Source organism: Olea europaea, chromosome 3 (genome assembly GCF_002742605.1).
Source record: "Olea europaea var. sylvestris chromosome 3, O_europaea_v1, whole genome shotgun sequence".
Classification (NCBI taxonomy): domain Eukaryota; kingdom Viridiplantae; phylum Streptophyta; class Magnoliopsida; order Lamiales; family Oleaceae; genus Olea; species Olea europaea.
This window is the reverse complement of record NC_036239.1, coordinates 21006282-21030214: the sequence shown is the minus strand read 5'-3', so window position 1 is coordinate 21030214 and position 23933 is coordinate 21006282. Positions and strand designations below refer to the sequence as shown.

The 23933-nt window shown below is 34.3% G+C and overlaps 2 protein-coding genes across 5 annotated transcripts; both read right to left on the bottom strand.

The window, feature by feature from the left end:
- Positions 1–252: 252 nt before the first annotated feature.
- On the bottom strand, positions 253–14047 carry LOC111389687 (F-actin-capping protein subunit alpha). Of its 4 annotated transcripts, none has more exons than XM_023014633.1 (10): positions 13880–14041; positions 13687–13802; positions 13172–13261; positions 10266–10330; positions 8484–8645; positions 1841–1919; positions 1621–1698; positions 1103–1177; positions 975–1010; positions 253–519 (listed from the first exon to the last, which is right to left on the bottom strand). In XM_023014633.1, exons 1-10 carry the CDS (start codon positions 13983–13985, stop codon positions 406–408), a joined length of 921 nt encoding a protein of 306 aa, XP_022870401.1. In that variant the 5' UTR covers positions 13986–14041; the 3' UTR covers positions 253–405. The 4 variants fall into 4 exon arrangements, 3 of the variants coding, with proteins under 3 accessions (XP_022870401.1, XP_022870418.1, XP_022870412.1); XM_023014650.1 differs by lacking the exon at positions 13880–14041 and adding an exon at positions 13369–13433; XR_002701770.1 differs by having other exon boundaries at positions 498–519; positions 1103–1346; positions 13880–14047.
- Positions 14048–16314: 2267 nt separating this feature from the next.
- Positions 16315–23348, bottom strand: LOC111389680. The gene is made up of 7 exons (XM_023014622.1): positions 22812–23348; positions 20678–20796; positions 20521–20586; positions 20161–20358; positions 18278–18396; positions 17225–17330; positions 16315–17055 (listed from the first exon to the last, which is right to left on the bottom strand). Exons 1-7 carry the CDS (start codon positions 23053–23055, stop codon positions 16477–16479), a joined length of 1431 nt encoding a protein of 476 aa, XP_022870390.1. The 5' UTR covers positions 23056–23348; the 3' UTR covers positions 16315–16476.
- Between the last annotated feature and the right edge of the window lie 585 nt (positions 23349–23933).

Here is a 23933-nt window from a genome sequence, read left to right as displayed (position 1 = left end):
CCCTTTTCAAAACAATCATATAATTTTTCCCCCTCTCACGGAAGGTGATCTTCACAATTATTTTCGCACCTTTACATGAAATTAATACAATTCAAACAAAATTTATAACTTGAAAGATTACCGGGAAAGTCACATCTATCAATACTTCACATAACTTCGGAATGTGCAATTATAATTAAAAACCCTCGTATTTTGAGCATCGCAGGCCAATTGATGAACTAAACACACCCAGGACGCAAAAAAGAGAGAAAAGGTAGAATAAGTGAACCAAAATTTCAATAAAAGATTCACAAAAGGAAAGCAAAAATCAACAGTAAATTTAGATCGACTCACTTAAAGCATATGAAGTGAAGTTTGAAAATTCCTAGTATACAACATTGAAAATGAGAACGCATGGAAGAAGAATCATTCACTATTTTCCAATCCCAAATTCTTTTGAATGTCTCTGGTCAAGCTGAATTGCAGGGTGTTATGCCATGGGAACAATGTGCGTGTAACCGGAAGCTTCCTTCGAAGGTCCTGCATCCTCAGGAAATTGATCACGTTTGCATAAAGAAGAAAGCCATACCAGATTAATTTAGGAACCATCAAAATAGGTAACCTACTTTCAATGTTGATTATTTTTTATTTATAAGTAAACTTTATGAACTTTGCCAAAAATGCTCAAGAGGCTCACACTCATTCCACATCATGCAATTTGGAAGGATAATTATAGTATATGATACATCTGGTCACTAGATACACGTATGCTATTTAAATTGCTGTGTATGAAAAAATGACGTGAGAAGAATTATAAGTTCGAGTGAGAATTCGACAAATATGGCCACAAGAAGAAAAACTTGATCCATGTTATTAAGTTTATAGTGACAAGTTGTCACGCATATTAAACAATTAAACCGCATTTTCACTTCAGAACTATGAAAGTGTAATTTCTTATCGACTTTGTCACGGAGCATGTGGAGCAGAATGAGTACCTTGAAAGTAGTGTCGGGCAATTTTGAATAAGATGTCTGCGAATATAAACATTGTTAGTAAAAAATTCAGCAAAAAACCCATAAATATCTAAGTCAGAAGAATGGATAAACTCATGAGAGGTGGAAACCTGTAGGGAATTAAGATACTCTGTCTCATGGTGGCGAATGATATTGGTCAAGGAAACTGCACAATCATCCGGAGACTGAAAAGGTAAAGTGTCAGCAAGAATTAGTCATTCTGCAAAACCATAGGTATATATTATTCACCAGTAGCATCTCATATTCATAGCATGCAGTTCCTCCTCGCCTTTCAAGCAGGTTTCCTAACTCTCTGTGGTTACATCTAAGCACCGCAAAGTTTCTCATATATACCTGTTATGAGATCCTCTCCTATAAATGGGATGCCAAAACATAATACAAAAGAGTTTATTATAAAATGTTAGCACAGCTAGTCCTTCCACAACATTCTCACAGCGAATATTACTCTTTCTATGGTGTTTAATGAAAAAGAAAAGAACGACTTACAAATGAGGTACATGAAGAGGACCAATTATCCTATCCCATGGGGTTGCCACGGGCACTCACAATAGTAGGTAATCCTAACAGGCATGATATAGATAAATTCAAAAGAACACTTCAGCATTACCTGAAACATTGTTGAATCCCTGCATTCGAGCTTTGCATCTAACTGGACATTTCCCTCTTCAAAATAGTGGGCTCCTACCTATATGAAACAGAAATACAAAGGTGAGCATCCATATGCATTACCAAATACTTTTTTTTTTCTCTTTCCCTCTTTCTTTATCCCTAAGTACAATGATGAGAGGAACAATTTAATTGAATTCTGCATGGTAGTGAATGAATACCTGCAATTTACCTCTAACTTCCACAAGTTGTATGTCATCCTTGAATTCCACGGTCCATATTGATCGCCAACTTCCATTGCTACACATTAAATGAAAGGTTTTAAGAAACAGAAGGGTGTCCAAGTGTCATGATGCCCAGTATGACTTGTACAGAAATGAGGCTTCTTTCTCATATACCAGATGCACAAAACTGGTACAGTAGAAATATTTTGAACTCCTTTAACCTTTCCATCAATAAAGGCTAAACTTTATGATAAATCAATGACAAGTCTAAGCGTGTGGAATAAGAAGACTCCCAAAGACTTGCCATAAACTAGTCAGAAAAGAATAACTTCTGAGAATGCAATCCTGCTGTAATGTACAAGTCCTATAAGACTTGGAACAGAAATAGATTTATTTTGTCTCGACAGTGAGATATCTAGAAAGTTAAAAAATTAAAAATTAATTGATTCCTAAGCCTTGAAGAGGTTGAATAGCCTTTAAGGATTAACCAGACTCATTTTCAAACAGAATGAATCTTTAGAGATTTTGTGGTTGCTTTCTACCTGGGGGGAAAAAAAGACATTCTAGCAACCTAAAGTAGTAATTTAATAATTTTGGCCTGAGCTCAAATCATCATCCAAGAGACATCGAGGCATTCCTCTCTTCGTTTGCTAGATTTCAGCCTCATGACCAACATAGCAATCTCTCTCTCTCTCTCTCATTAAGAAAACACAATTTGGAGATTCAAACCAAAAATTGTTCATGAATTTGAAGTAAGCAGTCAATAATTAATTTACTTATTTTTCCATCTAGGTTTTTTTAATGAATATATCTGTCCATATTCATCATGTAAAGATATATCTTTCACTCCAATAATTATATGCTTATTTCATTTTTTGAGGATCGATGAATCAAAAGATATTTCCGTTCCAATTTTTGCCTCTTCTTCTCCCTCTGACCTCCAAGGGATAAAGTCATAGGGTAAAAGAGAAAGCCAAAAAAAGATATTTCGTGTATAATCATGCATAATCTCAAATGTTATCAATTCCGATACGTAGACCAAATAATACAATGCAAACAAAAGTTTCTAAATCCATGAAGATATAGAACCATTTGAGTCTCCAACAATTTATCCAATAATTACATATCCGATTTGACCTATTAATGAATATGCAAAATCAAGATCCTATAATAAGAACAAGAGATCTTTCTCGATCAATCCCTTCGCCCCTCGTTCATTGAGAATCAGAAAAATCCTTTTCAAGTTCGAATTTGTTCATTTGGAATCTAGGGGGCAACATCAATATTGCTTACAATTAGCTTTATTACATAATATAGGTTCGCTATTCTTCTGATTTTCAAATGCTAGTTGGTTGGCTTTCAAAGGTATGGGGCAATCAGGATGGCTTGGTCTAGCTCCCCGGGCTCGCTTACGGAAAATGAAAATGGAAGCAAATGGCATCAAGAAACGAAAGAAGACTTCCATCTCCAAGTTTAACTCAAACATAGCTCCTTCTTTTTTTTGAATGTGAAGCAGTGTCAAACCAAAATACCCAACAAGCATTAGCTCTCCCTAAAAATGAGGTGATCCAGCCGCTCCTCCCATTACGGTTACCTTATTACAATTTCACTCCAGTCGCTAACCCTGCCTTCGGCATCCCCCTTCCTTGTGGTTAAGGTAACAACTTCAAGCATGGCCATATCCATAGTAACGCGTAAGAACCTACCCTTGAGAGTAGAACAATAACTGGAAACGACTGTTAATACCCCGTGGGCTGAGCAAAAGGAAGAATCCACCAGAGGAGGGGTTTGCGTCTGATTAGCTAATTGGTGAGGCAATAGCTTACCAAGCCAATGATCAATGGCTGGTCCACACTAGGCCCATGGGTATTTGAACTCGAGTATCCATAAAAAAACAAAATATTTGATGGAAGGTCGGGGAATTCTTTTGAACAATTTTTTGGTTGTGCAAACCAAGGGGAATGATGACCATAGGTTGTTGTACCAAGTCTGAAACCGTGAACTTATTGAACAATATAATAGAGAAGTAAAGATTAAAAAATACTGGTACCGTATACCAAGTAGGCGATGGTTCACTTGAAGAGATTCTTTTTTATGATCAAACCAAATCATGTTGTACATAAGCAGGCTCCGTAAGATTCAGTATAATTATAATATGTGAAATGGATAAACTAAAATAGAATCTTTATCTATTTCACTTAATAATTAAAATATTTCCATTTATTCATCAAAAGAGGAGTCCCTTTTAAAGTCAGAATTGATTTTCCTTGATAACTAACATAATGCATGAAAAAAATCCTTGAACAAGCATAGATTGGTTTGAAAATCCTTAACAAAGACATCTACAAGACATTCTATTTTTCCATAGAAATATATTCGATCAAGAAGAGCTCCAAAAGATTAGTTTCCAAAGAAAGACGAAAATACATACATGAGAATTATATAAGAAGAATAATCTTTGATTCCTTTTTTAAAAAGAACTTTTCTGTGGAGTAATAAGACTATTTACTTGATCCAGGATGTGTGATGTAATGTCATTCCGAAGTGATCTATTAATTTACTAACAAGTCATTGCAGTTCCATCTATCACTTTATTGTGAAATACGAGATTGGCGCATTCCGCCATATAATGTCCTTTTAGGGAGCTAGAGAAAATGCATCTTAGATACATCAATTAGTAGGTATGAGAGGCTTAATGTTGGACCCTCAAATATTTCTTCTTAGAACGTATACATTAGACACCATAAGTGGGACCAAGCATGTTGCCGCCAAAAGCAGAACCTCGTATTTGCGTAAGAACTCAATAGGATTCCATTCTTTGTTTGTTTGATTCGAGGGGAAAAGGCCCGTTCGGTTCTTAAGAGTCAGAGTTTTTTCTTTAGCAGTAAAGGTCTGAGAGGGACAATCACTCATTCTTAAAACAACGTTCCTAAGAACAAAGAGTTGGGCAAAAAGGGAGGAAAGCTCTCCGTTCATGGTTCTCCTGTAGCTGGAACCTCCGAAACTACAAGAATCTTTAGTTAGAATGGGATTCCAACTTAGTACCTTTCGAATGAGATTTTGAGAAGAGTTGCACAAATACAGCAAATTATTCCCTAGATCTATTTGAATTACTTTTGAAGTTTTTAATCGGTTTCATATTATGATTTTGACTTCCTAAATTCATTAGGATTAGGTATACCAAACAAAAGGCCATCTCCTTAATCTTATTTTGAAAAATATGGCAGACTGGCTGATATTTCTATTAGTTAATGAAAGAGCCTAAGGCCAAAAAAAATGCATGCTGGGTCTTTGAACATATATAAACTGAAGTGGGAAAGATGCAACATGCATTATATGATGCAGAACAGCAACCAGAAGATGGTCGACTAAAAAAAGTAAGTTTGAATAAAGGATGTTTGATGGTAATAGCACTTGACAAGTTTTAACATACCAGAAATTCTGAGGGCTGAGTCTAGCAGCTGAAATTACTACAACAAACTCAAAACTGGAGCCTGGTCCTTCCATGTCTTTTCCATTAGTACAGTAAACGCAACATATTCCTTTCGGGTATGCTTCACTCACATACTTGATAATTTCTGCATCGAAAGCACAACTGCCAAGAAAGAACATGATATCAGCTAGAGGAAACTGGTATAAGGATACAGCAAGCAACGCTACATAATTTACAAATAACAAAAAATAAAATAAATAATGAAAAAGAGAACCATTTGTGTCGTTACTTGCACACAAGGTTCCCAAGCAAGATTTAGAGCTGGGTATATATCTGTTACACTTCAAATATTGTCGCTATCTCAAGCTTTAATTTAGTAGTTCTCTCACATAGGTAACAAAAGGACTCTCAATCAAGATATAGAACAAAAAAATTATACATTAAGCTTCAAAAATTATTCACATCTCTAGCTGTAAATTTGTAATTCTCTCGCATATAAGTTCTAACTTCACTATGTCCACACTTGCAAATTGATCTATTTTATGTCAACATTTCCTCATGCCAAGACCAAGACCAAATGTTGGCCAAGTCCTTTTTGTATTATTGTGTCCTGTATGTTCAAGTCTCTTGCAGACTTGGATGGAGTACGGGAAGTGCTACACCCTATTCCACATAACCAAACGGAAGCAAAAGAATACTTGTATCAAACTCTTTTACTAAAAAATATTGTCCCACAATTGATTCCTTCACCCACGAATGTAAGCAATGAATAGATTTACCGAGTCAAAGAAAAAGCATTAATATGTATAGCATTGCATTTTAAACAGCATGATTTAAATGATACTGCTGAATAGTCTATATTCATAAGAGCATGTTTTCCATTAAGCCGAAGACACATCAGTCTCAAAAGTTATTTGTGCTGTAGCATATTAATACCGCCTCCAATACACAGAATTTCAATACAAGCCATAATAATGAATATATAATTTTGATTTGATTTAGACTCCATTCACCAGATGGCATCTACTCCAATACCAGCCATTGAGTTGAAAGCCACCTATAAAGAAGACAGCTCTAGGCAATTGAGTTAAATGCACCTGGTGTTCATGTATTTGATAAATGGATAACACAACATGATCTATTAAGTCATGCTCAAAAAAATTGAAATTAGTCAATGTTTTAATAAACCCAATTAAGGCCTGCTTTAGAATGAGGCGAGTAAAAAAGCCACAAAGCGTCGACTGCGAGGCAGTACAAATTCACTATTTTAGCCATAAAAATAAAAATTGGCTACTTAGTTTTCAGGAAAGGATCTCATGAATGAATTACAAAATCACAGAAATCCCCAAGCCAACTCAGCTGACAACTTTCCAACATGATTTGAAAGCTATTTTTCAACATTTTTAATAATATGAAACATATTTTATTTCAATCATCCTCTATTCTTATTTCTGATGGAATAAAATGTAATTTAATTATTTAGTTCTAATGAAAATTAAATATTTGTACTATTTCAACATGAACTGTAAGGCATTTGAACTCAAGTCTCAAGTACTACTTTCATATGCTCTTGAACTTGCTCTCACTCCTACTTTACAGGACTAAATTAATAATGTGACAACTAGCTTCCTATACCAGCTGGTAACAGGCAAAGCTATGTTTCAATTAGAACTTCAAATAGGTTGGAATGTATAATCATCACTTGCTCGTTGGACAGCAACCATAAAATCTCTTTCTTCCTTAGGTAGCAAACAAGCTTTAATGACAATTGACACAGCTTACCGATATTCCTCAATATATGAGGAAGGAAGTTCGTCATCATTTGCTGGTCTAGCATCTGTACAAACCTGCATAAAATGACGTACTATGACATAAAAAGTTTTGCAAAATTAAGAGCATGTATAATAATGGAAAATACAAAAGGAGAAAAAAGCATGTATTATAGTATGAATCTAGAAAAGTCAAATGCAATGGATAATAATGTTTATCGTTTAGTTCATTGACAACATATACCTAAATATTTCCAATAGTCATTCTGTAATTATTTTAAATTATATAATAAAAACAGTAATTTTGCAAATTAGAAGTGTTAAAAAATAAATAAATAACCATTAATAAAATTATTGTACATGCTTTTCTGTGAAATAGTTTACTATTTATACATATATTTCATGACAAAATTACTCTATGTGAAGATCAAGTTAGCTAGCTAGCATCTTTCTTACTGTGAAATGATAACAGGCTAAATCTTGCCACCATCCAAGTAATTACGCTCTCCAACCTGAATCAAGGTTGTTTCAAATTTTAATTTTTAGTGACGAGCCTTTTTGACTTGAGACATTTCCTTTCACTTTTTTTGATCTTCGGATTCCAGTATAATTATTATTGGGTTTTGTAACCGTCTTTATAATTTAATGGTCCAATATTGGGCCTTTAGTGGAGTGGTCCAATATTAATGGACAGAACTTAGTTGGACAAGAGTTGGTCAAGAGTGGATTTGAATCATTAGAACTTGAATTACAAAAGTCATTGAGTCCCCTTAATGGCTCCAATTATGTAAAGATGGTACTACTATTATATTAGGCCATTTAGGATACACGTATAGGAGGTTGAACTTGATAGGCACTGAGAGGGTCAGGATTTCTGGAGTGTCTATTTACACATAAGAGGAGATGACCATTTAACCTCACCATGGCTGCCTCCCACCTTCAACCCCATCACTCCTCTTCTCCCTCTTGCACGCACTATACGTTTTAGTGTGTGTTCGTAAAATTCTTTTTTCGATTTCATCTTCCTTTCATCCTAAGTTGTCCACCACTACTTGAGAGAATATCTGAAGGCACTAACCAGTTCATACAAACAATGAAGAAAACAAAATCTGAATTACAAAGGTAACAATATATCTGAGGTATGCACTTTGTTTTATTATAAGCACCACCTGATTTTGTCTTAGGGATTGAATAAAGAGATCGATTGTAATTTTAATGCTCGTGCCCACTAGACTGGCTGATATTTCTATTAGTTAATGAAAGAGCCTAAGGCCAAAAAAAATGCATGCTGGGTCTTTGAACATATATAAACTGAAGTGGGAAAGATGCAACATGCATTATATGATGCAGAACAGCAACCAGAAGATGGTCGACTAAAAAAAGTAAGTTTGAATAAAGGATGTTTGATGGTAATAGCACTTGACAAGTTTTAACATACCAGAAATTCTGAGGGCTGAGTCTAGCAGCTGAAATTACTACAACAAACTCAAAACTGGAGCCTGGTCCTTCCATGTCTTTTCCATTAGTACAGTAAACGCAACATATTCCTTTCGGGTATGCTTCACTCACATACTTGATAATTTCTGCATCGAAAGCACAACTGCCAAGAAAGAACATGATATCAGCTAGAGGAAACTGGTATAAGGATACAGCAAGCAACGCTACATAATTTACAAATAACAAAAAATAAAATAAATAATGAAAAAGAGAACCATTTGTGTCGTTACTTGCACACAAGGTTCCCAAGCAAGATTTAGAGCTGGGTATATATCTGTTACACTTCAAATATTGTCGCTATCTCAAGCTTTAATTTAGTAGTTCTCTCACATAGGTAACAAAAGGACTCTCAATCAAGATATAGAACAAAAAAATTATACATTAAGCTTCAAAAATTATTCACATCTCTAGCTGTAAATTTGTAATTCTCTCGCATATAAGTTCTAACTTCACTATGTCCACACTTGCAAATTGATCTATTTTATGTCAACATTTCCTCATGCCAAGACCAAGACCAAATGTTGGCCAAGTCCTTTTTGTATTATTGTGTCCTGTATGTTCAAGTCTCTTGCAGACTTGGATGGAGTACGGGAAGTGCTACACCCTATTCCACATAACCAAACGGAAGCAAAAGAATACTTGTATCAAACTCTTTTACTAAAAAATATTGTCCCACAATTGATTCCTTCACCCACGAATGTAAGCAATGAATAGATTTACCGAGTCAAAGAAAAAGCATTAATATGTATAGCATTGCATTTTAAACAGCATGATTTAAATGATACTGCTGAATAGTCTATATTCATAAGAGCATGTTTTCCATTAAGCCGAAGACACATCAGTCTCAAAAGTTATTTGTGCTGTAGCATATTAATACCGCCTCCAATACACAGAATTTCAATACAAGCCATAATAATGAATATATAATTTTGATTTGATTTAGACTCCATTCACCAGATGGCATCTACTCCAATACCAGCCATTGAGTTGAAAGCCACCTATAAAGAAGACAGCTCTAGGCAATTGAGTTAAATGCACCTGGTGTTCATGTATTTGATAAATGGATAACACAACATGATCTATTAAGTCATGCTCAAAAAAATTGAAATTAGTCAATGTTTTAATAAACCCAATTAAGGCCTGCTTTAGAATGAGGCGAGTAAAAAAGCCACAAAGCGTCGACTGCGAGGCAGTACAAATTCACTATTTTAGCCATAAAAATAAAAATTGGCTACTTAGTTTTCAGGAAAGGATCTCATGAATGAATTACAAAATCACAGAAATCCCCAAGCCAACTCAGCTGACAACTTTCCAACATGATTTGAAAGCTATTTTCCAACATTTTTAATAATATGAAACATATTTTATTTCAATCATCCTCTATTCTTATTTCTGATGGAATAAAATGTAATTTAATTATTTAGTTCTAATGAAAATTAAATATTTGTACTATTTCAACATGAACTGTAAGGCATTTGAACTCAAGTCTCAAGTACTACTTTCATATGCTCTTGAACTTGCTCTCACTCCTACTTTACAGGACTAAATTAATAATGTGACAACTAGCTTCCTATACCAGCTGGTAACAGGCAAAGCTATGTTTCAATTAGAACTTCAAATAGGTTGGAATGTATAATCATCACTTGCTCGTTGGACAGCAACCATAAAATCTCTTTCTTCCTTAGGTAGCAAACAAGCTTTAATGACAATTGACACAGCTTACCGATATTCCTCAATATATGAGGAAGGAAGTTCGTCATCATTTGCTGGTCTAGCATCTGTACAAACCTGCATAAAATGACGTACTATGACATAAAAAGTTTTGCAAAATTAAGAGCATGTATAATAATGGAAAATACAAAAGGAGAAAAAAGCATGTATTATAGTATGAATCTAGAAAAGTCAAATGCAATGGATAATAATGTTTATCGTTTAGTTCATTGACAACATATACCTAAATATTTCCAATAGTCATTCTGTAATTATTTTAAATTATATAATAAAAACAGTAATTTTGCAAATTAGAAGTGTTAAAAAATAAATAAATAACCATTAATAAAATTATTTTACATGCTTTTCTGTGAAATAGTTTACTATTTATACATATATTTCATGACAAAATTACTCTATGTGAAGATCAAGTTAGCTAGCTAGCATCTTTCTTACTGTGAAATGATAACAGGCTAAATCTTGCCACCATCCAAGTAATTACGCTCTCCAACCTGAATCAAGGTTGTTTCAAATTTTAATTTTTAGTGACGAGCCTTTTTGACTTGAGACATTTCCTTTCACTTTTTTTGATCTTCGGATTCCAGTATAATTATTATTGGGTTTTGTAACCGTCTTTATAATTTAATGGTCCAATATTGGGCCTTTAGTGGAGTGGTCCAATATTAATGGACAGAACTTAGTTGGACAAGAGTTGGTCAAGAGTGGATTTGAATCATTAGAACTTGAATTACAAAAGTCATTGAGTCCCCTTAATGGCTCCAATTATGTAAAGATGGTACTACTATTATATTAGGCCATTTAGGATACACGTATAGGAGGTTGAACTTGATAGGCACTGAGAGGGTCAGGATTTCTGGAGTGTCTATTTACACATAAGAGGAGATGACCATTTAACCTCACCATGGCTGCCTCCCACCTTCAACCCCATCACTCCTCTTCTCCCTCTTGCACGCACTATACGTTTTAGTGTGTGTTCGTAAAATTCTTTTTTCGATTTCATCTTCCTTTCATCCTAAGTTGTCCACCACTACTTGAGAGAATATCTGAAGGCACTAACCAGTTCATACAAACAATGAAGAAAACAAAATCTGAATTACAAAGGTAACAATATATCTGAGGTATGCACTTTGTTTTATTATAAGCACCACCTGATTTTGTCTTAGGGATTGAATAAAGAGATCGATTGTAATTTTAATGCTCGTGCCCACTTGCTTACGAGCTCTTGGATTTCATTTCCTAACAAGGCCTCCTTCTGAATCTATCTGATTGATATCCAGACTATTAACATTTTAATGTTATCTTTCCACCAGCTTCATGAAAATAAAGGGAGTTATCCATAGGAGACACTTGACTATGATCTTCCGGAGCGATTCCAGTTATATCCACCAGTAAGAAGTTTCACATGTAAGGAAAATCCCTTCTACTGCAGTACCCATTTACTTGTCTTACGTAATATACGAGAATTTGGTTTTTCTGTCTTCGAGTACTGCCATAAACAAGCAAAAATGTTTTATAGCTTCAGTTCTTATTGGTGAAATTAATCCTAAAAAATATCTATTCAACTCAAAGTTCCTTGCTAAATCCCTTTTTATACGGTAGGAGAAATAGATGCAAGGGAATGTGGTTCGCAGGCTCATCATATTATGCCATTCCACATTATTCACACTGACGTAATTATGGGAATGATGTTATAGCATCAATACGTATGTCAACCTCAAGTAATCGAGCAATTTAACAAGTCAATAAGACTATATTTCATCATCCCCAAATTAGCGACAGTTTTGGCTTTGCTCTACTGAGATTGACATAACTTGGCAGAAGAAACACAGGATCTGAATCCACATTTTGCACATAAAGGATAAAACTAGACACAAAGCCTATCCAGGACTTGCCTTGCAAATATATTGTGTCTGAAGTCCATCATGGTTAAAAGTAAGCATACAAGGATGGCTGAGCACAAAGCACAGTGAGGCATGTCCTGGGCTTCTTTTTAGTGTTAAGGAGCTTCAACAAATCCCAGAGAGAGTGCGAAGCATAGAAAAATCATGCGTTAATAAAATCCACTTTTTGCCCTTTTCATTGGAAACACCAATTTTGGTTTAGGTTGTTATCTAGTGTCAATATATTTGTTTCAGTAATATGATTAGTTGCTCAAATACAAATAAAATCTTAATCCCTGATTAATTAATTGCTGATTTGTTCAATGCAAGGCTGAAATTAACTGAAACTGCAGCAATTTCTGAAGTTTTTTATACATATTATTCATCTATGGAGATTTTCATTTATTAATTATCATATAGTCTGCACTTGGCATCAAAAAAGGGAGCAATTAGCTTTGTGCTTAAGCCACAAGATGCCTTGAATGTTGGTTCTCTTTGTGCATTCACTAACAATGTTAGAGTCAGATTTTGTGCATAATACTTTCTATATCTTAAGTTTCCCTATTACTTCCTATATCTTAAGTTTCCCTATTTCTTGTATCCCTTACCTTACTTTAATTTGATTATAGTATAAGGTATATGAGAGATATTTCATTTAGTGTATTTATTTATCATATATAGTTGAACTAGTTGAGCGTTTACCAATGGCAATCAGAATAGGAATGATGAAATGGACTGTTACCAGAGAGTTGGAATTGGAAGTTCATGGTTGCAAAACCCCATCCACAACCACCAACAAAATCTCTTGGATTATCTCGTGCAACAAGTGAGAATATAAGTGGGAGGATAACAGTCTATACAGAGTTTAGAGTAACTTGAGAAAAAAGCATGTGGTTTTGTTTTTAATACAAAAAATAGGAAATATTCTAAACCTTGATACAAGTAGACAAACTGACACTACAAAAATCATTCAACTACATGCCCTCAACAGTCACAAGGGAGAAAAAGAACAAGTCACCTGTTTCAAATGGTCAACTATTGCAACCTGAGCAGACCTTGGATCAAAATATTCATTCTTATCAATCTCATTAAATGATGTTACTAGAACCTGCAAACGCCATTACATAAAATAGCATACTATCAAGACAGTGATGTCCAATTCTCCTTGTGGCAGCATAGCATTCAGTCCATTGCTGTAAAATTTAAAAAGAATACATTTGGATAATTTCGAATTCTGATTCCAAGCAATAAACTCGACATTGTCCGGTGTAACACCTACCCTACAACAAATAATATAAAAAAATTCATTTTATGGCAGTTTCCATTGTAATACTACTCTAAAGTCCATTTCCTGCCACTATCATCAGGCAATTACACTACTCTAAATCCCATTTCCTGATCCAGCTCTCTCCAGGCAATAGTGGCATAAAAACTAACTTATGTGCCTGATAAAATTTTTGTACCAATTATCTACATAATCGAAACTTTAACAAATGACAACAAGCAAAGAGAAAATGATAGCGCTTGCATTACCTCACCGCTTCTGTCGGGAAATTCGAGGCATATCATGTGCGATTTATTGTACAGTGGAAACGCCTCTGCCGCAGCAATCCTATACACCCTCTCGTCCTTCAAAACTTCTTTAACATCTGCACAATGTGGATTCATTTCAATTCCATATAAATGCATAAACATATTTATTTATTCGTGAGAAAAGTGTGGCGACCTTTGGCGACGTATTGAATTTCACCAACGGGAGAATTGAGGAGGAACCATTTGGCAATTTCTATTTTCTCCTTGTCAGTAAGCTGTGATTCTTCCTCATCTGACATTTTTGAGATCCCAAATTGGCAAACTCTATTGGAAATTTCTAGTAATATATAATTTCTCCGTCGCTTATATTTAGGGCAGCGGGCTTAATTTTCTGATTGGTGGGGACGTTTTGGGAAAATATTAGAAAATTTTGATCCGTGGTCACTGAACTCTCAGATAAATTTCAATTTGATTGCTAAAATTTAATTTCTCTCAATTAGAACATGAAAATTCAGTTTAGTTTATAATTTCTCCATTTCATCACATTCCGTCACCTATTGTCCTCCAAACTGACACAGATTATTTAGTTGACAATCATATCATAACTAATCATCTACATGGTTGAAATGTAGAACTCTATAATAAAAAATGATAAAGGAGAGTTAATTAACGTCTTTAAATTAAATGATTAAAATATATGTTTCTTTTTGTTAATCAATTTTATGAAGTTACACTAGTACTGAGTTATGTAATGAGTCGGTAGAATATTGCAGTATAAGGAATTAAGCATTTTTTTTTTCAATTTGATATATGACATTGACATGTGATGAAGTTGAATAATTATAGCTTCACATGGCATGTACAGACCAGAAATCTTGTACAGTCCTATGAAACAGTGGCCTGTACAATCAGTTTAGTTCAATGAAGTTTTGAAATCTGACATTTAAAGTTCAATAGCCCTCACTTGAAACAAAATTGAAGGTTAGTGGTGCAATTGAGAAAAATTAATATTTACTAACCCAATAGAATTTTCGTTGAAATTTAATTGCTGCTGATGAAATTTACCCAAAATATTTTGAGTTTTGAACTAGGCTAGACCACTATTTGGAAAGGTAAAAATTTTTAAAATTTAAATTTAATATTTTTTACCTGTCATTTCCACTGGAATTCCTAGCAAATTTTTTTTTCTCATTTTGTTAAAATGAAAATTACCTTCATTGAATATGATCGTTCAGTCATGCATAGTAATTATAGAATTTTTTATAAAGTTGTCATCTAAGCAATTTAGGAAATTAACAAGAGAGATTAGGGCATGTAATGATTTTGAGAATTAATTTTTTGGCCATTAAAGAAAAATGTGGGTTTCATCTGTAAGTGAAAAAAATTAAAAATGACGACTAATTTAGGAAAGAGACGATCAAAAAATTAATTTTTTAGGTAAAAAATTAGAACCAAACAAGAGCTAGATTGTCTAAAAATACTAAAACTCCCAACATTTGTTTACTTTGACAAGAATGCGTAGATAATTCAATATTTATGCCAAAAGAAAAAAATAATGTCTAAAAAATGAATTAAAAGCCTGTTTGTTGCACATTTTTTCCTCCATTTTAGAAAAAATATAGTCGTTTATGGAGCCCACTTGCCATAAATGATTTGACTCTCTTCTCACATTTTGCTGTGAGAAATGTGCCCAACGGTAAGAATTCTCATTCTCATCTTTGATAAAATGTGCAACAAACAGCCCCTAAATATATTTGTCAACCTTAGCTATTTTGATGAGAACGTTAAGATGATTCAAAATCTATATAAAAATAAAAGAACGTTGTCCAAATGAACTAAATATATTTGTCAACCTTAGCTATTTTGATGAGAACGTTAAGATGATTCAAAATCTATATAAAAATAAAAGAACGTTGTCCAAATGAACTAAATATATTTGTCAACTTTACCTAATTTGATGAGAATGTTAAGATGGTTCAAAATCTGTTAAAAAATAAAGCATGAATTTGATAAAACATTGATTTTTCCTCCAAAAAATTACTTTTTTGACCGTTATTTTACTATTTCAGCCGTCATATTTGACTTCTTCTCTCACAGGTAGACCCCACTTTTCTCTTAACGGTCAAAAAAATAATTCTCAAAATTACTCACAAACAGACTCTATGTGGAGAATAGAGCCAAAAAAAAATTTAGAATATAAGATCGTTCACACCCAATGGAATCTTTAGAAGGGAGATTGTAGTCTAGTTATATTTATCCCTTTTCGTCAAATTTGGTTACTCTTGGTCATTTAACAGATTGGCTATCGCTGACAAATTGAACTCGCCTTTCTTTTTCTTTTTCATGTTGAAAGTTATTTTAAAGGAAAAATAATAATTTTTTTCCGTTCTTGATTGATGTGTTGATTAAAATACACAAAGTTGACTTTTAATCGAAAGTAACAAGTGTACTAAGAGTTGACTTTTAACTTGGATGTCTGATTTCATAGGTTTGAGCACGCCCTTGTAAACTTACCAAGTCCTTACTAGGAAGGATAAATAGATGTAAACTCTTAATAATTTTCTTGTCTCACACACTGCATTCTTCGCTATGATTCACCTATACATTGCCTCACCAATACTTCGAAAATATTTGAAATATTTCACATTTCTATATAACGCAAGAATTGCAAAAACTTTTATGACACGTTTAGTACGTAGTACCACCAATTGAAAGACTGCAGAAAGTAATTTTGTGAAGCTGTAAATGGAAAACACGCACAAAAGGAACTCAATTAAACCGACGTTTTTGTCACATTGCTGAAGCAAAAACTGAGTTAGGAGGGAAGTCTCCAGACATTGACTTCCAGAAGTTGTTCCATGCTTTCAAAGCCCTAACACCTTGAATACTTGCAAAATTTTCATTTTCAAGATTAATAAATAAGCCTCTAGCTGCAAATCCCACTGATTCTGTCGAATCCATATAACCCCTTATCCTCGAAACTATTCCACCACCAGAGAAGCCAACTCTGAAGTACCGATTCTGAGAATCGCTTACTTGTTGAAAGGTTTGAGCTACTTCGGGTTCCATAGGAGGATACCGTTTTGTTGAGGAAGTATCTTCAATACTTAGATGATTTTCCATTCCGAGTGATTCCCAATCAACTTGATGTAGAGACCTAGCTGCTAGTTCAGCCACAGGCACGGGATATTCTTGCAATTGCACTGCTTGTTCAACAGCTAGTCTATCAAGTTGCAGTTTTAGTTTTTGAAGACGGTCGCCAATTCTAGCAGACACAGCATCATAGAGTTTGCCTCTTGAAACATTTTGGCTCTCTTCATCGTAGAGTAAATCATCGAAATTAATGGGATCGCCTATTAGTACAGTCACCTGCAATTTATCAATAGATTTGTCTTTTACTACTAGAAAGGTTATAAAAGATACTTGGAATCAAAAACCGCAGAATGTTGAAAAGTGATGATGCTGGAAATAGAATGAAAAAATAAATGCTCGTGATGCACACTGAAATAACAAGCCGAAGTCGGAATAGAGTACATACCGTCTTGCCAACCTTAGGAAACTTGGATCCAACTGGCATGACCTCTTGCATTCCTGTATGCACAAATGGGACAACTATTGGTACATTATCAGCATCCAAGACCAACCTGTGGAATAAACACAGGAGATATACTTAAATTTCCAAACTGAAAACACAAGAAAAATGAAGGGCACAACAACAAAAAAGGCAGTATTATAATTAAATAATCTGAAAGAATGAACATAGGATCTGACATTGTTCCACTAATATTTAAATATTTGAGAACATTATTAACAGAGAGAAGAACAGTACAACATTATTCAGGGCTTTTAATCATTGGTAATTCACAAGCTTTCATTTCAAATGATTAACGCATTTATGGAGAGACCAATGATATGTTTAACAAGAAACCTAGAATTTTTTTCAAGAGAATTTTTTATTTTTATTTATTTATTATTATTATTATTTTTTTTAAGTAACATAACCTAAATAATTGGGTTTATATCTCTACATGAATATGGTTGTTAAATAAAATTTTTAAAATTGTTCACACGTTCAAATCAACCAGATGATAAACTAACAGGAATATTTTAAACAGAACAATGGCAAGTACTTTATTACCAAGACTTGCAGACAATTACATGCCAATTATGGGAAATGGAACCTTCAATGCTTATAGGTATTATTTCAATCCTTAAGAAGGGATATTTTATTATACACGCACAACCACATATATAAATCCATATAATTATTTTGGCTAATGAAACTACATATGAACTGACAGTGTTCATTGAACATGTCCTCTAAGTGGTTGCTGAAGGCACCCCTATCCAATGCCAGCAACTTCAAATGCTTCCCCAGTCCAGATCCTCAAGGCACGTTCCCGTAATCCATTTCACCCCAAGCAACGCAACTGTTCTTTTCTTCTTTGACTAATAACCTTTCTTGTATTGGGTTGGTTATCTTATTTAATATAGCTAATCACTAATACCAGCTGACGTAATTCAAAGGGCAGAAGATAAGGACAGTCAAATAAGTAGGCAATGCCTCGAAGATTGAAATATGATATCTTACCTCCCAATACCTCTCTTTGCAGATCCGATGGTTTTTCCACCATCTCGAGACCGACTGCCTTCTGGAAAAATGTGAACCCAGCCACCGCGGTTCAATTTGGAGATGGCCAAGTCCATCCCCTGTAGCAGAGAAGAAACAAATTAGCAGCAAGTCTCATCATTTTGACATGTTTACAGGGGGAAAAAAAAGATTGGAAAGGCCAATATGATAGCATTAATCACCATAACTAGCAAAGCAAAAAACTGTAGTTCTCAATATCAGTGCTAAAAGGGATAAATCCAATAAAGGCATTTCGTCTGCTTTGGGGGAGGCTTAACTCAACGTAGAGCAATAAAATAATTCAAAAATATATAGAATACAAATTATATTCATGATAAACATAAACTATTTAAAAAAATATATTAATAAAACATTTGAACAAAATTTAAAGTATAATGTGCAGCTTGAAACTTAAATCAACAAAAGTAGCAAATACTGACTTAGCAAAATAAATGGACCGTGTGGAAGGACCATTAATCCACAACTAGAACTAAAAGTATATTCAAACAAAATGAACCAACAACCTCTTCAAGAGTCTTGCTTGATTTTAAAAGAATATAAATCTGGAGAAAAGAAGAAAATCGCAGACACACAAGAACAACAAAAGGAAAAATATAACCGAAAACCTGATTCTTATAGATTCCTCAGATCTCAGACAGAGAACTTGATTGCTTAAAAAGGAAAAGGGAGGAATTATGTGTCATATGTTCCTTGTCACTGGAAACTTCAATAGGGAGGGGTTTATCACAGTTCATGTAGGCGGCTAGGGCACACGCTTCACTTGTTCTCTTCCCTGTTCTCCAGTTTTATTTTATTTTATTTAATTGAATTTTTAAAGATGGGTTCTGTTCAAAATAGTCCAGAAACTCCTTAAAATGCTCTACGCTAATAAAATACCAGCCCAGGTAGTTGAGGCCAAAATAGAAAGCCTAGTAACGGCAAGATAAGAGTGCATTATGCCTAGGTACAGTTGAGGCATGAAGCTAGAGAAATTGCACTCAAACCTTCGAGGCTATTATTGAAGGCTTAACATGAGTCACAGCTTAAAGTGTAACTCTTAAGCTCCGGTGCTTTTTAAACAACACTTAAGGTTAAACAAAGATGAAAACTAAAAGAGTGAACAATCATGTGGATCCAGTAAACAAGCCATTAGTTCATAAAGTTGCAATCTAAGCAGCTAAAATCCTTAGTGATAATTCCAGAGATTCAACTAAAGCATGAACCAAAGCTTTGTGTCCACTGACGACAGTTGATGTATTGGTAAGCTACAGAATAAAGTATGGCATAGGATCTCAAATTTAAGATTGATGGTGTGCAAGGACTAAGGAATAAATGAAATGACCTAACTCCCAAAAAGAGTAAAAATTAAAAAAATAAAAGACCAATGCGCATCCAATAAACACAATCCATTAGCTCATAAAGTTTGGTTTAACAAGACCATTAATTGATTATAAAATATGTAAAATATTACATCCACAGTAAGCGTGAAATCACAAATGAATATAAAAACCTATTTGATCTCCACTATCTAAAAACTCATTTTCAACCATACATTCTTCCAATAAAATAATTTTGCATGTAAACCTAAAATGTTTTCCTACTTTTACCATTACAAAACTCATTTATAAAAAAATAGGGCTCAAACATGAGCAAACCACATTTATGAAAAAAAGATAAATTCACCAATCATAATCAGATATATCTGCTCATTTGTACATCAGAACGGTGGATAGTTATAAGATTTGCATGCAAAATGATCTTATAGATCAAAGAAAATTGAAACAAGTCGAAATTTATCACTTAATGCAGGATGATAGAGCAGATAAAGAAGTGAAAAATAATACCTTCTGGTAAATCCCATCACCACGAGAAACTGGCAGAACTTTGACATACTTGAAGAATGCAGATGTAACTGGATTTTGGAAACATCGATCAGATGCACAGAGCGTCCACCTCAAGCTATGAGCATTTAGTAGCATGCTAGGAGGAAGTAGTGAAGCAATAATTAGAGGATCATCCATGGCAGCAACATGATTGCTCACCTGCAATGAATTGAATCGGTCAGCTCTAAAATATGATTCACCTATGAGAACAAGAAGTTCGTGTGAGCAATACAGTGAAAACTGAAAAGGCAGAAAAAATGCGGAAAGAAAAAGGAAGAAATATGTAATTCACAATCAGTGTGTCCAAGAGATGTTGCCTACCGTAATCAGTGGCTTGTTTTCTGGCCTGTGAAGAAGGGCCTGGTGTAAGTTTTCAGCACCGTATATCTGGAACACTAACAAAGTCAATTCATCATATGTCTAAAAATATCTCCAGAGAAGAAGAGTTAGAGATTGCCAAACAAGGTATTTGGATTACCTGAACCTTGTTAAGGCCATGCATAAAAACGTAGCAAACATTTCCAATAACAGGAACAGCCACAGCTTGGAGCATACAAGTCAAGACTGAGTCAGCATCTGCATCAATGTCCTTGCTGACTGCATTACAAAATTAATTAAGTATTTACTACTGCTATGTAGTGCAGAAGATTTCTTGGAGGGAACCCATTTCAGATAAACTCCAGAAAACAAAAAAATAAATCAAGAATGCCTATTACGGGTGTTATGGACCATACAAACAAATGACAGGACTGTTGACCACCATTTTCGAGACTAGACAGAAACTGAATTTAAGTGTGCTAAATCAATATGTTATAGATAGGCACGTAAATTGTTTAAGAAGGCATAATGTTCATTATTTATGTTTTAAAAAGGTATAATGTCATCTTTAACATGGGTGCTCCTACATCCTGTGGAAGAAAGCGTGCCAAATGGGTTAGATTACAGCCAAAAGAAAACCTTTTTCAAAACTGGAATAAACGTTTGGCGAGCTAGCTTGAGGTGAAACTGTTCAAGTCTGAGATCAAGAAAATTTATAATCACTAAGTACAAAGAGTTACTCTTACTGATCGTAGGACAACAAGAGTAACAACTACAGGTCTAAAATGCCCAATTGAAGGCATTACAAATACGATAAAGCATCGAAAAGATCAAAAGAAGCCTTCAAAATTTGCGCGATACCACTTCCAAAAGTCATGCAAACTCGTATTAGCTGAGTTTGTTTATCTGTGCACACTGGACAGCAGTAAAAAAAGGGCAGCACATTCTAATGCAATGCTATAAACTAGTTTCAACGCATCAAATTTCTAGGTCGGGTGCTTCTTTTATTTGACAGTCTAAAAGTTTAAGATAAGGTGCCACTAGAAAATTGGAAAACTATATCTTAAATACAGTCTGATGCTGGCCCTTTGGATTTCCATTAACAATAAAGAGTGAAAGATATAATCATGACTAAGCTGTAGAAATAGACGAGTAAGAGATGGTGCAAACTAGGCACAAAAGCTCCACATTTAAATAAAAGAAGAGATTATAATAGCTTCCTTAGTTCCCTTTCAATAGCTTCTCTCTCTAATCAATAACACACTATCCACAAATAAAATCATATTTTACCAATCAAATGTAGGAAAAGGCATACTGATGATCTTTCATTGTGTTTCTTATGATAAAATCAACTTTGTTTCAGGAGTAACTTGCACTGATTAAACCTAGCCCTTGAATAGTATGAAAAGCTTGAACTACAAAGAAGAGTAGACTCTCAACCTCCTAGAACCTCCTTTCATATATAACAATCTTGAGGCACAATCTATAGATAATGCTTCCATCCAATAAAGATAGGCTTGAGCTTTCCTTTTTCATCAGTCACAAAATATTCACTTTTCTTGTTAAGAGTATAGTTAATTTCTTAATTTCTAATATGTCCCTATTTAATGAGCCAGCTTATTAATAAATATGAACTACCATTATTCAATGTAGGGATGTATTAGAAAAAATGTAAGTAATATTTCACAATTCCAACTATATTAATTAGGTTTTCTTAATCTGTGCGAAACTAGCATATCTTGTTAGACGGATGAAGTATGTGCTTAACTAACACACTTAGTCTGCCTCAAAAATTATCTCTGTAGTCACAACCTGAGCTTTGGATGGATTTTGAATCAAAAATTATAATTTTACTTTGATATATCCAGAAAATTTAGCCATGGCCTTCCTAACCATCAACCAAGCAAGCAGCAACACCAAAAGTTTAGAATATGAATAACTACTCTTCCATCACTCCCCATGGGAATAAAGAGTTATTTCCTTCCTCTAGAAAGAGACATATTGTCCAAGTCAGAAGACGAAATCCATTTCCACTGTCTTTCTTTGTTCACCGGTGAAGATCAATTTTTATATCTATAATCCATTTTCATAAAACTACAATAGTTCTATCATCATTTAACAAATGCATGAATTACCAATCTGCTAATATGATTGTATCATTTTACGTAAGGGAGAGATTATCTTTTCCACACATGCAATAAAGAAGTATATAATAAACGTAACACACGTCACTAATTACAATACATTAATATTGACATATGAATGTATGTAGAGTAATTAGGGGCTGTGCTCACCGCTTTTACGGTAAAAAGTGGAAGAAGAAGGCAGCGAATGATGACGGAAATCCCGGAACCGGTCTAACCAGCGCCTGATGGTGGACGAGAAGTAGTCAGTGGTGGAAAGCCTTAGGTTCTGAAAATTCGGCCGGCGGTGTTGGGCCACCGCCACTCTGAACCGGTCCCTTAGACGCAGCTTCAGCAATCGAGCCCTATCCTTCCACAGATCTCCCTTGCATTCTATCCACCGCTCCACCGCCATATTTAATACTCACAAATACCCAAATACACAGTGTGATCTATTGAATTAAATCATTCAAATTCAAATGCTCAAAAATCTTGATTTTCCGTTTTCACAATTAATTTATACATAGATCGCAAAACATGTTGATATAAATGTGAAAATGTAATGTTTATACAGATCCTCCGTTTGTGCAGAGAAAGTAGCGCTGCGCGAGTGTAGAGATGGAGAACGGAAAAAGAAGTGTTGTTGCTAGGGTGCCGAGTGGGTGCGCGTCTTGTCAAATGGATAATCGTAATTCTCCCACAAATATCTTTGTGGGGTCAATAATACACGTGGCATATAGAAACTAATAGAGGCCCCAAAATTTGTAGGATACGTAGCAGAACGGATCCATTTGGGCCATTGAAGATCCGGTTCTAGAACAATCGTCGGTCAGATCGGGAATCGGCAACTCGTAATTTGGTTAAGACAGTAAGCCCATGTTTGGTTAGCCCTTGTTTGAGCCCCATTTTGAGGGGAAAAATGAATTTTTGAATAGTGTATTGATGTGAAATGTGTGTTTAAAAAATAAAGAAAATTTTTGGATTTAAGTGTAATATTATATTATTGAAAAATGTGTGGTTGAAATTATGTCAAAATACTGTAGAAGAATTCATTTTCTCCAAAGAATGGGGATCAAACAAGGGCTTAGACTTTGGATAAAATTATATTTTTGGAATAATTGTACCAAAATTTTCAAATTTTTGAAAGACTAGTAATTTTTTTTCTAAAACTGTCACGTCTAACATTTCAAGCATTACAGATAAAGCCCTTTTGAATACTTTTCATCCATAATTCTATCAATGGACCAAATTTTGAGCACATTTGAACACTTAAAAAAAAAAAAAAAAAAAACC